Source organism: Achroia grisella, unplaced genomic scaffold, assembly GCF_030625045.1.
Source record: "Achroia grisella isolate CSIRO2021 unplaced genomic scaffold, CSIRO_AGI_Agris_v1 utg862, whole genome shotgun sequence".
In the NCBI taxonomy this organism is placed as follows: domain Eukaryota; kingdom Metazoa; phylum Arthropoda; class Insecta; order Lepidoptera; family Pyralidae; genus Achroia; species Achroia grisella.
Window position 1 is genome coordinate 1,150,879 of NW_026713046.1, and position 18,330 is coordinate 1,169,208.

The 18,330-nt window shown below is 37.0% G+C and overlaps 1 protein-coding gene across 1 annotated transcript in view; it reads right to left on the reverse strand.

Moving 5' to 3' along the window:
- Positions 1–13,846, reverse strand: part of LOC131852813 (uncharacterized) — a 32,566-nt gene extending 18,720 nt beyond the window's left edge. The window contains exons 1-2 of the mRNA XM_059203548.1: positions 13,276–13,846; positions 11,888–13,233 (exon numbers count right to left, since the gene is read on the reverse strand). Coding sequence (XP_059059531.1) covers positions 11,888–13,233; positions 13,276–13,846 — 1,917 coding nt within the window. The remainder of the gene's footprint in view (positions 1–11,887; positions 13,234–13,275) is intronic.
- Between the last annotated feature and the right edge of the window lie 4,484 nt (positions 13,847–18,330).

Consider the following 18,330-nt stretch of genomic DNA (forward strand, 5'->3'; position numbering starts at 1 on the left):
TGTTAAGTCATATTTATTGAACCCATTTAACGATTATTTGAATGATATTATGATACGTTATAGTTTTTAGTACAATTACATAATAAGATAACAAAAGATATACTGGAATTACTTTTTAATAAATTCAAAATAACTGTTAAATCATATTTATTGAGTAAAGCTTACTTAACGATTATTTACAACCAAACGCGCATGGCAATAGTTGTTCATGCACGGGATTTTCATTTAATGTTCGACATAGACACCCATTAGATTCTGACAGGGAGATTTGACATATCATAACAGTCATAAGACATTAATAGAATACCTACATGAATAGATATTTTGATTTAATAATAATAATAAAAAAAATTGTTTTCCACTTAAAAATTATCCATCCTCATCATTCATCATTTATACTATCATTGTTTGGTGATTTTTACCCGCAATGATCAGTCTATTACCCCATCAAAGGGAGATATATAATATATATATAAAGAAATAATAATAATGACAATATAATCTCAGGACAATTGACACAGCGTCATCTAGACCCAAGTTAAGCTAGCTAAAGCTTGTGTTATGGGTACTAAATAACTGATACAAACACATAGATTTTTTTTCCTAAATACATACATGTTATACATAGAAAACACCCAGACCGATACAAACAATCATACTCATGAATACAATTTTTTGTGCTGTGCGAGGAATCGAACCCGCGACCATCGGACGTAAAGTGGTGTGCTAAACCCCTAGATCACCGAGGTAGTCAATTATCATTTAATTTATTTTGAAAACACAAGATTTATACAATAAAAAAAATGGTATCCTGCTACCTTCGTCGGCAAGTCGGTGTGTTCAATCGCTAGATCATAGAGGCCGTCAATGTTAGTTCTGACATTGTCATGGTTTACTTGATTTATGTCTGATGACAAGGTTCGGATTGGACAGTGAAATAAAAGAGTACAAGAGGCGTACAATATGGATCACGAATTAATTTTGTTTTTTCCATGACATAATTTTCTAGCCATCATATGATATATATCTTTATTTTATGTATGTATATAGATATTATAGATCGGGGGACTAACGTTCAAATTCAATTCAAATTCAAAATATCTTTATTCATGTAGGTCTATTATGAATCCGGTCCAATATGGTCTAATATGGTCCGGAATGATTTCGAGATGAGAAAAACTGACAAGAAACTCAGCTCGTATTTTTTATTGTACATGTTTACAATAATACAGATTCATTTAAATTCAAATTTGGGAGAATAGAGTGACCGCCAGCATATGCTATTGCAAAAAACAGGAAATCTAATTAGTATTCGCAACCTAAACAGTCCATACAAGCAATATCCGTTAATACAGATAAATAAGTTATAATTTATAATCTGTTCAAATATTTGTAACATCTACGAATGCTAGAATTAAATATAATCACCATAACACCAGGTTGTCTGTAAGAGATTACTGATAGCGATAAGACCTTTTGTAAAACATTTATTTTCATTGTTTTGTACTCACTGTCCTATGTTTATGTATGCGCAATAAAAAGTTATTATTATTTTTTTTTTTACTTTTAGTTATCTGTAGTTGAAATCCATTGTTCTGGCATATCGGAGCGCAAAATAATACACGATCGCGCTTCCTACACAGAATTTTTTCTTCTATTTGCATTAGAACGTGAAATCTTTGTTATTTTACATAATTGTGAATAACAGAAGTAATATCTTATGTTCTTTGTATCGTAATTAAATAATGTACCCCGAGGTTGTCTGGAAGAAATTGCTCAGTGTAGAAACCTCCTTTTATGTTTATACTGAAAATTACTGTATTTACAATAAGAAAATATTGTGTAATTATAATTTTTTAATGAATATTTACGTTCGTTACAGCTGCAAACGATGTTCAGTGTAGATAGATAGATAGATACAATTTTTATTTACGTTAAAGGGACACAGAAGGCACTGTAATATTAACAAGAAAAATTATAATAATAATAATCTCAGGACAGTTCACACAGCGCCATCTAGACCCAAGATAAGCTAGCTAAAGCTTGTGTTGTGGTTACTAGATAACTGATACAAATACATAGATTGTTTTTTTTCAAATTCAAATTCAAATTCTGATATCATTTATTCATGTAGGACATTTTAGCCGCTTATGAACGTCAAGTTTTTACATTATAATCTTTTTTCCCTATAGTCGTATTTTCGTTAATACATACATACATAGAAAATACCCAGACTGATACAAACAATCATACTCATGAATACAAATGTTTTTGCCGTGCGAGGAATCGAACCCGCGACCATCGGACGTAAAGCGGTGTGCTAGATCGTCTAATTAAAAAGTAGATACACAATTACATTGGTCAGTCAACAAAATACAATACAATACAGATAAAATACAATACTGTTAGTAAATAATGTTGTTAGGTATGTCACAAGGGGCTGTATTTATATTATTGCTGACATTTGAAGTTATGTAGAATAGTATAAAATAATTAAAAATCAGGAATACAACTATTAATCAGTGTGTCTGCAGAAGAAGCCATTTTGTTGTCTTTCCTTTATAGTGTTTCCCGCGCAAACGTAATGCACCACAGATGCAGAATATTGCACGGCGCGCAGCCGCAGTATTGACGGGTGCGTCATGGCTTTTTTTTTCGGACTCTCTAATGCTATTGGCCGCAGCTGGCCTTTGCAGCTCCACCGGACGATAGGGAGCGAGTACAGATGGTACTCCAAACCCGCGGAAGGACTTATGGAGCGGCTGAAGGCCAACTCCCGCCTGACGGATACGACTTTAGTCTGAGGGCACCGCTAGGGGTTCGAACCTCGGCTCAGGCCGTCGTAATATCGATCCCCGTTTGAATTGGACGGGGGATCGATCGGAGGGACGACCGGGGGCGCCGGTGTGCAAGCGCCCGGTTGAATGCGCGATATGGAGTGTGCGTTATGATACTATGAGTATTAACACGGGTACAAAAACAAAACGTGAGTAACGTAGTGTGTATAGCCCATACGCAAAAATGCAGCACCTCAGTGTATTGTTTGCAGCATACAAGCAGCGGACTGTGTTCTGAGGAATTGATCGACATGATGCCCACAGCTACCTTTTACCATCGCACCGCTCGCCATCGACAGGGAATTCATCCGAACTCGCTAGAACCTAAGTCTCGGACAGTGAGGTTTCAGAGGAGGTTACTCCCGTACCTATATTGTGGAATAAACTACCTGCCGAGACTTCTTACCTCACGAGACTACAGCTTGGGGTTTTTTAAGGAGGGTATATTAAGGTTTCTTACATACATTGTGGAATAAACTACCTGCCGAGATTTCTTACCTCACGAGACTACAGCTTGGGGTTTTTTAAGGAGGGTATATTAAGGTTTCTTACATACATTGTGGAATAAACTACCTGCCGAGACTTCTTACCTCACGAGACTACAGCTTGGGGTTTTTTAAGGAGGGTATATTAAGGTTTCTTACATACATTGTGGAATAAACTACTTGACAAGATTTTCTCACGAGACTACAGCATGGGGTTTTTAAGGAAGGTTTCTTAAGCGGCAATGCGCACGTAACACCCCTGGTGTTTCAGACGTCCATAGGCTATGGTAACCAATTACCATGAGATGGGCCGTATGCTTGTTCACCATATTGGTATAAGAAAGCTATCCACTGATTTTCAGGCACTGCCCACAGACATACACGAGTGTACTCGTACTGTAACATCTTAAATTTATGTAATCACATCTCGCCTGCGTCTCCAGAGTTTGTCTTACTAACAAATAATGCAACGAGAACTTTAAGTAACAAATACCGGTTTATGTTAATTTTAATCTGCTTTCTTATTCAAATCGGATCTGCGAATGTCTGGATTGCCCCTCAAATTCGGAGTATACCTAATATGTAGAGCAATTTACATTTGAAGGAAGAAATCAAGTGGTATATTGTTATATAAACGCGTGTACATTTATTTATACATTCTAGTATGTTTTAGTCTATTTAATTGTATCTTATTTATTTGTTTTTATAATATTTATGGGAATATTTAAGTATTAAATATAACCTTTCATCAATATATCTAAATATACAACTCAAAGGGGACTGACGTAGTGATCTACCAACGTACAGCCCAAACCACTGGACGGATCGGGCTGAAATTTGGCATGCAGGTAGATGTTATGACGTAGGCATCCGCTAAGAAAGGATTTTGATTAATTCTATCCCCAAGGGTATAAAATAGGGGATGAAAGTTTGTATGAAACTTCGTCTATTTTAAACCGATCGGACTGAGATTTTGCTTGCATAAAACTACTATGACGTAGGCTAAGATAAATTACACCCTTACAGCTTATAATATGTTAGTTATTTGGGAATTGATTATAATTTATTTAATTACGCAAAAAAAAATTGTAAAATGTATCTAAATATTGATATCTAGATTGCGTTGTAGTCCTGGATAATATACATATATATAATATTTTTATAAATATACAAAGGACGTATTCATAAATAGAAATGCTTGCACCGAAATCGAACCCTGGAATCGAACCCGCGAGTATTGGCATTAAATTGCTGTACTTGATCACTAGATCACGGAAGCCATATATGTATATATGACTCTCCTTCGTAAACTGTACGCATAAAGCCGAGATGCTTCACTAGTGATCTTGTATTTGATAAGTTGCCATCCGTGATTCATATAATACCAAAGGCAGATCCCAATCAGTTCATAAAACTTCATTCTTTTGATACTTTTTCCTTTAACTATCGCAGCATCCCGTCTGAAAGGTTCAGTTATCAATTCTCTATATCGAGGAGATGAGTTCCTATAATGATGGCAATACAGGACCCTCCGTGTCTCCCTGCCTTCTAGTGTGGCGCAAGTTACAAGCAGTCAGCGATTAACAAATTAATTTACGTGTGGATCGTTAGACTTGGTACCTTTGAGTCTCTATTGTCATTAACAAAAGGTTGAAATGTTGCCCCTACACTAAATTACAATTTTATTATATACTAGCTTTTGCCCACGGCTTCGCTCGCGTTAATTTGTCCAGTTATGGCTGGAATTTATCAAAATCCTTTCTTAAGGGATGCCTACGTCATAGTAGCTTTATGCATGCAAAGTCTCAGTCCGATCGGTTTAAAATTTAAAGTTTCATACAAACTTTCATCTCCTATTTTATCCCCTTGGGGGCAAAATTAATCAAAATTTTTTCTTAACGGATGCCTACGTCATAATATCTACCTGCATGCCAAATTTCAGCCCGATCCGTCCAGTGGTTTGGGCTGTGCGTTGATAGATCACTATGTCAGTCACCTTGAGTTATATATATTTAGACTAGCAGAACCGGCCACGCGATGCTGTGGCTAAGGTTAAATAATATTGCGACTATAAATTGAGATGTAAGCTATCCTATCTTTCAAGTTGCATCAAATTGGACACAATGTGCAAATCAAATATGCAATCGGTTTAGTAGTTTAGGAGTCCATCGCGGACAAACAACTTGACACGTAATTTCTATATATAAAGATTTCTCCTTATTGTATCGTCCACAGAACAATTAATTCAAGAGATTAGACACTTTGAGAAACGCTTTGAGGTTTTACGAAAATGAAGGTTGCATCCAAAAAATTGCATGAATTAAGACTGCCTTGTTGATCTAGCGGTTTAGCTCATCGCTTTAGTTTAAATAGTCTCGGATTCGCTTCCTCGCGAGATGCTAATACGTGTATTCATAAGAATGATTGTTTGTATTGGTCTGGGTGTTTTTTATGTATTTGTTTTTAACTATACAACATACATATATTAAGTATATATTTAGAATCAAGTACTTCTAAAAAGTAAAAAAATCTAATAATCCAGTACTTCTGTCAGTTGTCTAATACCAATAATCACAAAGTCTGCTTATTTTGGGCCTAGATGGCGCTGTGTGAAAAAATATTTTGTTAAATTCAAATTCAAAAATTATTTATTCATGTAGGATATTTTAGCAGCCTATAAACGTCGATTTTTTTATATTATATATTTTTCCCTACCATCCAGTTCAGTATACAGATTCAGTAGAGAAGAAAGACAAGCAATTGCAAATAGTATTAAAACTTTTAAAGACAGAACAATAACATATTTTATTTTTTAGCGTTTAATTTTTTCAACGTTAATAACAATAAGACGTAATATAACGGTGTACTCATGAGAGTAGTTATTGAGAAAATAATAAAAACGCTTCCGCTTCTGACTTGCGGTCGAAGCGGGCGTCTTAAGGCGGTCATTTAGCCGTAATAATCGCCTAGTGTGGACTTGAAAGAAACAAGCGAGACACACGCCGGGCTCTCTCCATTATATCTCTTAACGTGTAATTGGAAAGGACGGCTGAAAGGGAATCAGCACTGGCGGCTCGTGCCACGCGAACAAACGGATTTCTTTTGGATTTACTAAAAGACTACGTATTCAATTATCGACTTTTTTTTATAGAAATTAAGGAACTTTTTACATAATTATTTGGATCTAATAGGAAATAAAAAAATGACTGTTTGTTAAATATACCTGTACATGAAGAAATATTGTTGATGTTATGCCTCATTTTGAATACAAAAGTAGCTTAACGGGAGAGAGAGAGAAAGATCCGAGTAGAGAGAGAGAGACACCATAAATCCGTGTATTTTTTAGACATGTAATTCCTTTATTCACCCTAAAATTATTCTTGTGAAGACCAATAAATAGTTTATTTATAAAAAAACACATTTAGATTAAAAGAGAAATAATTACAGAGTTTTTTGTCTATTCTTCTTGGTTTTATTATAAATATTATTAAAAATAAATTAAAATTTATTAGAATAAAGACGTGGCATGAACGAGAGAGAGAGAACTGAGTCGAGAGAGGGATACTGTATAAATCCATTTATTTAGTGTAACAAAAGATTTTTATTAAATCAAACAAACAAACCGGTGTATGTTACACAATATGGGATTATCGCCATCAATGAAAGCTTGCATTAAACTGGGGGGATCGCCGTGAGAAAAAACCATACTGTAATGCAGTTTTAATCAGTGGGTAATATTATCACATCATGATTGAAACGGATTGACTTAACCGTGAAAATTATATTTTATTAATACCCATTTTGTTTTTTATATTATGGAATGAAATAGGAGAATAGAATAGAAAATCATTTATTCAAATAAACTTACATTGAAGCACTTTTGAATAGTCATTACATTTTTTTAATCTACCGCTCATTCGGAAACTGTCTCATCACAAGAAGAACGAGAAAGAAACTTGCGTGTTGCTCTTTTAAATAATTTTATTATTACTTTACATTTTTAAGTTTAAGTGTGCGAATACAAACCACCAATTAGCAGTAATTCAATTAAATACTTAAATAGTAAAAAGATTGAATATGTAACCAACTGGTTAAACAATTAATAAGAGGAAATCAGTCATAGTTATTAGAGCAGACCAGTCCCTACAAGCAGCACCAGTTCACGAGTATGACGGATGAGCCAGCCATCACTGCGTTCGACCATATTTTAGGGAGCCCAATGACCCGGCCCACCACGCCGCCACAAGTCTGGACATCTTAGTGAGCATGACTACTCAAAACACTAGACCACGTCAAAACTTGCACATTTACATAAGAATGCATGCGGCAATCAATACAAAAACCGCTACGCTTTCATATTTCTAAAATAATTACATCAAGAAAGCAATGAGAAAAATAAATTATAACGTTGTATGCTAATAAACTAATTATTTACTGATATGTTGTCATCTGTATAGGATGGTGTACGGTTTGCGTTAACGGTTTACGGAATGCATTCTCTTATCTTACCTACTACAGAGTAACTGTACCTCCGAACTACACGACGAATACTGGGACTTCATCCGTACGTCGTGGAAATTCCGCACATTCGCACTGAGCGGTTCGCATCGTCCTTCCTAATACGCACTGCCAAAGAGTGGAACACACTTCCAGCTTTTGTGTTCCCGGAGAAATACAACCCAGGATTCTTCAAGTCTATGGTGAATAGATATCTTCTGGGTAACCACGCTACATCCTAGGTCTTGCCATCATTTACCATCAGATAAGGTAAGACCAAGCGCAATCCCATTATTAATAAAAAAAAATTGTGGGATAGTTTTCACGTAAAACTCCTTTTGTTTTACGCGTCCAGGTAAAGGTAAAAGGTAGATAGGTTGTATTCCTAGGTCTTACCATCATTTACCATCAGATGAGGTAAGACCAAGCGCAATCCCATTATTAATAAAAATAAATAATTGTGGGGTAGTTTTCACGTAAAACTCCTTTTGTTTTACGCGTCCAGGTAAAGGTAAAAGGTAGATAGGTTGTATTCCTAGGTCTTACCATCATTTACCATCAGATGAGGTAAGACCAAGCGCAATCCCATTATTAATAAAAAAAAAATTGTGGGATAGTTTTCACGTAAAACTCCTTTTGTTTTACGCGTCCAGGTAAAGGTAAAAGGTAGATAGATTGTATCCTTGTTTGTTACCTATACAGTATAAAAAATGCCGTTAAAAGTTCACCAACGTGTCGCTTCATTTGATTTTCCAGCAAATTATAATTGGCTCTGTTCGTCCCGCTTTTGAATGGCGCCCCGTGCGCCGCATAACTAAATAACGCTGATGTTTAAAAATTTCCAACACGTAACCGTTTCACAGCTAACGGTCTGTGATTGACTTGTTAATTTTTGAGTGTGTAAATTGTTTTTATACATATTTCGGGACTGTAGAAGTAGAAGGAAAAAGAAAAGGAATTCTGTATCTTATTGCAATAAGATTCCTTGTAGATCGCCTTCTTTTATTGGTAGTTATGTGCACTAATGAACCCAGTACCATGTCAGGTTGATCTCCACGTGGTTCCCCCTGGAAACCATTGTGATTAGTGATGGGGAATTTGACACGATGGGCTAACTGACCTGACCAAATGTTTATTTTACCCTCCGTTGGTGCCGCCAGCGTAAACCGTTAGCGCAAGCGGGTGCACCATTCCATTGTCATCCTTAAAAAAAACTAAACCTTAAAAAGTACCAGGTCAGGTTGATTTCCATGCGATTGCCCCTAGAAAACATCGTGATTAGTTGAGTAACTGAATTTATTACGATTGGTTAACTGACTTGATCTCATGGTCATCTTATCATTCTCGACTGGCGCACAGTGGGAACTCACCTAAGAAAGCCATCTCATAAATACTTTTTCTAAAACTCAGTGGATGTGCATATATAATACCTCAACTTGTAGCCAAAGAGTTACTCTATCATTATAAATATGATTCAAATCTCTGACTATTCATACTTCATAGAATAGAGCCTCTAAAGTCAAGGAATGAAAAAAATACAAAAATAATTTTGTAACTTAAATTTGTTTGGTACAAGTTTATAGTATCAAAACAATATCAAGTCATATAGTGTGATACCATTTTAGAATGCTTAGAATGTGTACTTTACTATAAAATAAAAATATATTTAGTTTAGTCGAATATTATTTAACTAAAAATCCATATATCGTTATATGTACTATTTTCTTTTCTCAGACTTTCACTTGGAGATTTGACAGTTGCCGAAGCTTGCCGAAGTTCTAAATTTGGTTTTATTTATTAGGAAATATAATTTAATTTGATGGCATAACATTTTTTTTTGCAGTTTCACTGCGTAAAATATTTAAATCGAGTATAATATCATGGTGAGATTTGTTTTTTCTAAGTACGTATATTAAGATTTTCTTCTTTATTTGAGATTTTCTGTCTGTTAAAGCGGTTCCCTAGGGATATGTATCCCGAGAGATATATTCCTTCGATAAGACTGTCGTCACAGATCACGGGCAAAGTAAGGAGTTACGAGCGTACCTGGCTTTCTGCTATGGCGTCTTGGTGCAGGAATCGATGATCGACGACGATGATGATCGATGAACTGATCACACACACAACACGCGCGGCGGAAATTAGTGTATATACACCTTGAATATTGCACACTATCTATATACACCTTGACAATTCAATAGTTTATTAAATCGTAGTGATTCAATTATTATAAAACGTAATTATGTGCGAGCGGCGTTTCTCAGACACGAGCGGGAAACGAAGAAGAAGCGCCATCTTTCTTTCCAGCGATGGCGCGGGCGTACTCGGCTCCTTTCGGCCCTAGATCGTGAGTATGTCTGTCCTTGTCTATTACACGAGATGTGCATTTAAACTAGTTGTGGCGCAAACATTCCCCCGGCCTTAAAGGGTTGCCTTTAAAAAAAATATACATATATATACCACTGGGAAATGAATAGCAGTATGCGGAAGATATATATAAATAAAATGAGCGGTATATTAATGCGTATAAGATTAATCATAAGCGGGAAGTTATCTGAGGTTATGTGAATACGATATATGAATGAAAGTTATATATAACTAAGCTAAATCTAAATTTTACTTATATTAAATATATAACTATTGATGCGGCAATGGGCACAAACGAACTACCGGGCGAAGGTAGCTACCCTTTGAAGTCCTAACAGTGACCACTCGCGTAGTTCCGTCTTTGGAAGGATGTACCTTTTCAACGACAGCTAATGGCCATGAAAAGGGCGGTGCGTTATCTATTACTAAAATTACAACAGTACCCTCCTTAATGGGAACTGATGGAAGATTCCATTTAGCGCGTGTCTGCAATTGATGCAGATACTCCATTCGCCACCGGCGCCAGAAAGACTGTACAATGCTATCCAGAAGGGAATGGCGTTGATTTAAATCGTGCGTGTTAGCTTCTGGCGCAGGAATGGATGAAAGAGGGACAGTATTTAAAAAATGAGCCGGCGTAAGAGCAGACGGCTCAGCGGGGTCACTACTTCTAGCTGTGAGTGGACGCGAATTAATAAGTGCCTCAACCTGAGAAAGCACTGTTATAAGTTCCTCATAAGAGAGAATTTGTGATCCTATCACCTTAAATAAATTATTTTTAACTATTTTTACGATGCTTTCCCAACTTCCACCGAAGTGGGGAGCAGCGGGAGGAATAAATTTCATACTAATGCGATTTTCTGAAAGTTCTAATTCTAAATGCGGGCGATATTCATCAAGAAACTTATATAAATCGCGAAGATACTTGCGAGCACCCACGAAACATGTTCCATTGTCCGTATATAAACAGTTTATCGGGCCTCGGCGAGATAAGAATCGTTTAAGTGCGGATAAGAAACTAACCGTGCTTAAATCAGTAGCAACTTCAATATGAGTAGCACGGGTTGTCAGACAAGTGAAAATACATAGCCATGCTTTGCGGCTTTTAACCCCCCGACCACGAATAGGTGTGTACTGTAAGGGACCGGCATAGTCACAGCCTACATGCGTAAATGCCTTATCAACTTGAGTGACGCGGTGGCTCGGTAGATCGGCCATGAGTGGAAACGTAGGGCGCGGTTTTATTTTAAAACAAGCGTTACATTTATGAATGCGATAACGTATTAAGCGGCGAGCGGACAGGATCCAGTACTTCTGCCTGAGTAAGGACATAAGTAACTCTGGTCCAGCATGAAGATGCTTCTTATGATAAAAATCGATAAGAATATCGATAACATGATCGCGGCGCGGTAAAAGTAGAGGATACTTAGTGCAGTAATCCTCAGCGGAACTTGACAAGCGACCACCGACGCGGATGACATCGTCCTTGTCTATAAATGGTCGGAGCTTGTTTAAAGCGGAAGAACAATATTTATTATTTTTTAAATTATTAAACTCATGTGCAAAATATACTTCTTGCACGGCGCGGATTAACTTTATTTCAGCAAAATCTAAGTCTTCACTCGTAATAACGGTATTACGAGGAAGGCGTTTAATAAATTTATATATATAAACAATAGTCCGTAATAATTTAGAATATACAGAAAAGCGTTGAGATAGCGCGTAAAGTAGTGATTCAGAGGTATTTGAAATTAATGTGTGTATAACAGTCCGTTGTTCGGGAATGTCTTCATTCGATAAGTCGTGATTAACAGCATGTGGCCACTCGGCCGGGTTACTTAATACCCATGAAGGTCCGGTGTACCATAGCGGATGGTTTACTAGCTTGTCTGGTGTGAGTCCACGAGACAGGCAGTCTGCAGGATTATCGGAACCAGCAACGTGATAGAAACAGTCTGCCGGGACGTTATCGATAATTTGTACTACCCGATTGGCAACGAAAGTTTGCCAGCGGTGCGGAGAAGAGTGGATCCAACAAAGAGCCACTTTTGAATCACTAAAGGCGTATATATTATTCACAGGATACCGTGGTGCGATAGTATCAACAACCTTACGAAGTAGTTTTGCGAGTAATACGGCTGCGCACAATTCTAATCTCGCGATGGATACAATTTTTACAGGCGAGACCTTTGACTTGGCGCATAATAATTGAACAAAATATTTATTATCAACCTGAATGTGTAGGTAGACTACACCGCCATAAGCACGTTCACTAGCGTCAGCAAATCCTAAAATATTCAATTGACAATCCTCAACCACACCTAAGTGTCGCGGTATGCGAAGCCTATTAAGCGAGGGCAGTTCTAAACAGAACTGTCTCCAGGCTGCGATGATATGATGCGGGGGTTGAGCATCCCAATCACATTTCAACAACCAGAGTTCCTTAATAAGGAGCTTGGCGTACAAAATAGCGGGAGCCACGAAACCTAAAATGTCCCATAAACGGGCAACAGCGGAGAGAATAGCGCGCTTAGTACATATAGCGTCTGGCGTGATTACCTTGAACTTAAAAGAATCATTAGAGTTATCCCAAAATAGACCTAAGATCTTGTGCGGGGTGGAATTATCGAATGATTTGTCACTGAGGGTTTTGTGTGTATCCGGGATGTGAGCAAGCACGTCGCGGGAGCTGCTCGTCCACTTTACGAGATCAAACTGTGCCATTTTAAAAAGTGCAATAAGTTCGTTGCTAATGGTAATAGCCTGTTCATCTGTCATAACAGAAGATACGATATCATCCATATATAGTGCAGACGAAGCAACAGCGGCAGCAGCAGGGAATTTATCCCCTTCATCTTCAACTAGTTGTTGAACAACGCGGAGCGCGAGAAATGGACTCGACCTCAGTCCGAAGCATACACAATTAAATTCATATTCAGTCACAGGATCATCGGTGCTGAAGCGGTACAAAATTCGCTGAAACCTACGATCGGGTTCGCGTACAACTATTTGATGAAACATTTGAAAACAGTCGGCGGAAATACAAACTTTAAAAAGACGAAAGTTAATTAAAATACTAAATAAATCACCCTGTAGGTTGGTACCACTATGCAATATATCATTTAACGAACGACCAGATGTCGTTTTACAACTGGCATCTAAAACCACGCGCAATTTAGTGGTGACCTTATCCTCTCGTAGCACTCCGTGATGTGGAATGTAGTACGAGTACGAGGGTATAAGTGAATTGTCTTGATGCGATTTAACTGGACTTAAATAGCCCTTATCAATATATGCGCGAATTACTTCGTTATAAGAAAAACGAAAATGAGGTGACGCTTCCAACTTACGTTCTAGACATAAATAACGTCTATGTGCGGCAGCGAAAGAGTCGCCTAAGGAGAACACGTCCTCTCGAAACGGCAGGGATACGATATATCTACCACTATCATCACGAGTAGTGGTGGCGCGAAAATAATGTTCACACTCGAGATCATCGGCACTCTGAGCGGGCGGCGCGGATATCTCCTCCAATTCCCAAAAACTTTGGAAGAGAGTGTCCATACGATCATGAATCACGGAACAACATGACGTTGTATATGCGGTATTTAATAATGCGGAATTAGGCGATGCGGAATTAAAAGTGGGTACGGAACCCATGATTACAAACCCTAATACGGTTTGTATCGCAGGCGGAATATTACGATGCTTGCTATGCACAATACCCGGCAATAGCAAGTGCGGGAATATAGAACTACCTATAAGTACGTCTATATTACTAGGAATGGCAAACTCGCCGTCTGCCAGCGGTAGGTTTTTAATGTGTGAAAATGCGGCGGTATTGACAGGAACGGAAGGCAAACTGTCCGTAATACGGTCAACAACAAGCGCGGAAATATTAAAGTGAACATTAAAATTAAAACGAGAAAATATATTAAATTCTACTGAACCCTTAACGTTTTTTTGTGAGCCACCGATACCCTTTACCATCGTAGATGAATATTTTAATTCATTTAATAAACCTAAGCGGTCACAACATTCATCAGTAATAAAATTACTTTGGGACGCACTGTCCAATAAACATCGAACTAAGTGTTGTTAATACCTAATGCGTCATACACAATAACGCATGCAGTTGCTAGTAGCACAGTTTTGTTACTGAGCGCGCAAAGTGACAGACCACTCTGCTTGGCCACGGCCTCGCCACTGTGTGACGGGAGCGGGGGTGAGGCCATGCTACTACGGGGCGCGGGCGCATCGCGCGCGGGCAGCGAGCCCCGATCCGTAACAAAATGTAGCAAAGAATGATGGCGCTTTTGACATGCACGACACGAAGATTTTGATCTACAAACACCTGACTTATGCTTGGTACTTAAACAATTTACGCATGAATTGTTAGCTTTAATATGTTTATAACGATCGAGAGGTGACAATTTTTCGAATGCACTACATTTATAAAAATGATCATGCATATTACTATTACAAAGTGAACATTTTATAGGTGTTACACTTGAAACATAAGACTGCGGGTCCGGGTACTTAACAGGCGGGCGGTATTTATTAGTAGGCGGGCGGTATTTATTAGTAGGCGGGCGGTATTTATTTGACTCTGTACTGGTGGCGGGCGCGGGTTGTGTATTTTCATATATGCGGCATTGCGTTTTTATAAAATCAATAAATCCGTCAAAATCACGTGATTTTGTTATAGAAGAGTGTAATTCGAACGCGCGTAATGTTTCTGAATCGAATTTACGTTTTGCAATATATAATAAAATGAAATCAGATAATTGTTTTATACCTAAGCCCTTTAATGACATAGCGGCGGTGACATACTTATCTATAAATAATTGAAAACTTGCGGCGGAAGGCATTTTGCCTAATTTAAGATTTAAAATCTGGTCTAAGTAATTAGAACCGAGAACGTGAATATCTTGATACTTATCAAGCAGAGACTTAAAAATAATTTCATAGTTTTCGGCGCAGGGTGTAATACCTGCAAATACCGATTGTACTTTGGGTGATAACTTACCCAGTAAATAATACAGTTTTTCTGAGTTTGTAAGTGAGGAGTTGTCATGGACAGTAGATTTGTAACTAGCGTAAAATAAATTCCAATCTTGATAATTGCCGCTGAAGGAGACTAATCGGGGGGGGGGGGGGGAGCCTGGGCCTAGATACAGGTGCATCTATCCCACACGAATTCCCACCCGTGGGCGCAGAAGAAAGATCAGAAAATGTCTGTTTAATTGAACAAAACAAATCTTCAAATGAGTCATATACATGAAAATTAGGTACGGCAGAAGGATTCTCATCAAGCATCCTACTATTATATTCATCAAGTACATCTTGAAACTTATTACGAACGTCATCGATGGTTATACATGAACTAAGAAACATACGTCTTTTTTCTTCCGATTCCGTAGCCGACTTCGACTTATCGTAAATACTTTGTATTCGTTGAAATAAAGCATTACGTTTAGCTTCTAACATAATAAGTTGACGACTAGGTGAAAAGGTAGGCGCATCTTTATCTTTACGTGACATATCTAATGATTTAACGCAATATAACTATAGGTAATTATACAGTGACCTGTCAATAGACAGCGTAAGCGGACAGTAACGAAAATAAAATTATATGTAGGTATGTAGCGAGAACACGGTTAAGTGTTGCGTAGATTACTATATAAAATATAATGGAATGCGGGATATAGACATTTATATTTGTATATTATAGGTGTGCGGGATGTACAAGTATATTATGTATAATATAGTTATAGGATACAATTTTAAGACTATACTATAAATGCGGTGATATAAATATTTATTATCTAAAGAGATAATACAGAGGAATGCGGGATATCATATGGTATTCTATAGCGGTATATAATAAATATGTTTATAAATAATAAACTATTACACATATAGGTGCTTGGTTGCGGTATAATATAAAGAAATAACAAGGCAATCCTATATGGCTACGCGGGTATGTCTGAGAAACAAATAAGTAATATAAGACTAAATAAGCGGATTTTATATTATCAATTTTGAAAGCGGTTTCTTAATAATAATATTAAACGAAGGACCTTGCGAATAAATAGCAAAAAGGGGTACGTTATTAAATGTAACTCAATTTAAAAAATAGCAAAATATCCGGTTCGCAACGGGCCAAAAAATGTTAAAGCGGTTCCCTAGGGATATGTATCCCGAGAGATATATTCCTTCGATAAGACTGTCGTCACAGATCACGGGCAAAGTAAGGAGTTACGAGCGTACCTGGCTTTCTGCTATGGCGTCTTGGTGCAGGAATCGATGATCGACGACGATGATGATCGATGAACTGATCACACACACAACACGCGCGGCGGAAATTAGTGTATATACACCTTGAATATTGCACACTATCTATATACACCTTGACAATTCAATAGTTTATTAAATCGTAGTGATTCAATTATTATAAAACGTAATTATGTGCGAGCGGCGTTTCTCAGGCACGAGCGGGAAACGAAGAAGAAGCGCCATCTTTCTTTCCAGCGATGGCGCGGGCGTACTCGGCTCCTTTCGGCCCTAGATCGTGAGTATGTCTGTCCTTGTCTATTACACGAGATGTGCATTTAAACTAGTTGTGGCGCAAACACTGTCTGAATACTCAAAAAAATACTTTTTGCTCAATTATTACTTTATATTTTATCTTTTGCCTTACTTTTATCAACTATTTCACTCAGTATATAGTTCCCATTCCCATACAGACCTATTCTATACCGCATAATGATAAATATTTTTTATCAAGTAATTTTGCACACGTATATGATCATTATCAAGTATAAAATAGTGTATGTATTTGCATATGAAATATTACAGTTCTTCATAAGCATTTGTCATTACTAAACAATTGTTAATTACTCATCTCGCCCCAATGAGTGAATTCTCGTGTACCAGATGCGACTTAAGTCTCTTATTGATTTAAAGTGATACAAATTATGTTGATTCTATCTCAAACTATATACGAAATAATTTTACCGAATCTTCAGATGCCAATATAGCAAAAATTATCGCAAGTATTTAGAAGTCCTTCATAACTCAGTTTCGTCAACGCTATACGAAATGTGGTCGAAAGAAAGAACAGTTTTTAAATAAAATAGCAATTGATAGGATGGTATTTTCACTGTAAACCTAGAAAAAACTACATGCGAACCTGAACCTCCTACTTCGACAGAGAAAAGAGGCAGACCTTCTAAAACGTACGAAGACAGTTTGGACAAAGAAACGGAAAAACAAGGGATTGCTTGATACCTGTGGACTTCATACTGAACTCATATATACAGGGTTTAAGGGTTTCATCGTTGATATTTTACGAGCATTGCCGGCAGAAAACTAGAATGAAATGAGCAATCTTAATGAGTAATCTTATTAATGAACCGGCACATATAACAGCATATTCAAAACATTAAGCTCTTAGCATTTTCATAAAATTGGATCTGAACAAGGCACAGTATAAAAATATGAGGAGTTGTTAGATAGCAACACTAATGACGGCAATACAGCCAGAAGATTTTTCCAAAATTATCATTGTACATTAAAAATCACTGGTATAGATGAGGAATTAATAAAACTGTTTTATGTTATGAAATGAAATGTGAACGTGTGACACGTCACTTTTCTGTCTTGCCTCTCGGGCAACTTTCAGAAGATGCTCAAGAGTCACGGAACAAAGACTATAAACAGTTCAGGCTTCATCATGCAAGACAATGTTCGAGGCCTCTAACAAAGATGTTCTACACGCATTTTTATATACCTCTGACCCATACATAACAGTTTAAGAAAACCTTCCAATTAAAAATATTTAGTACTCTTTGATGAAGCAAAGGAGCTCTTGAGTGACTTGTAAGCTATCTTTATAAGAATTTTTGTTTTTTACGTAGATACTTTTACTTATTTCTGTATAAACTTCTTAGGACATAAATGTAAGTCTACAAATTCTATATTTCTTGTATTCCTACATTTTCTATAACTATTAGAAATATTTTTTTACTCACAAAGCATACATTATTTAAAAGTATATATATTTAAGATTATCAGGAAAAAAAATCATGTATATATCTTTATTAATACAGATGTTATAGATTTATGAGATGAAAATGAGT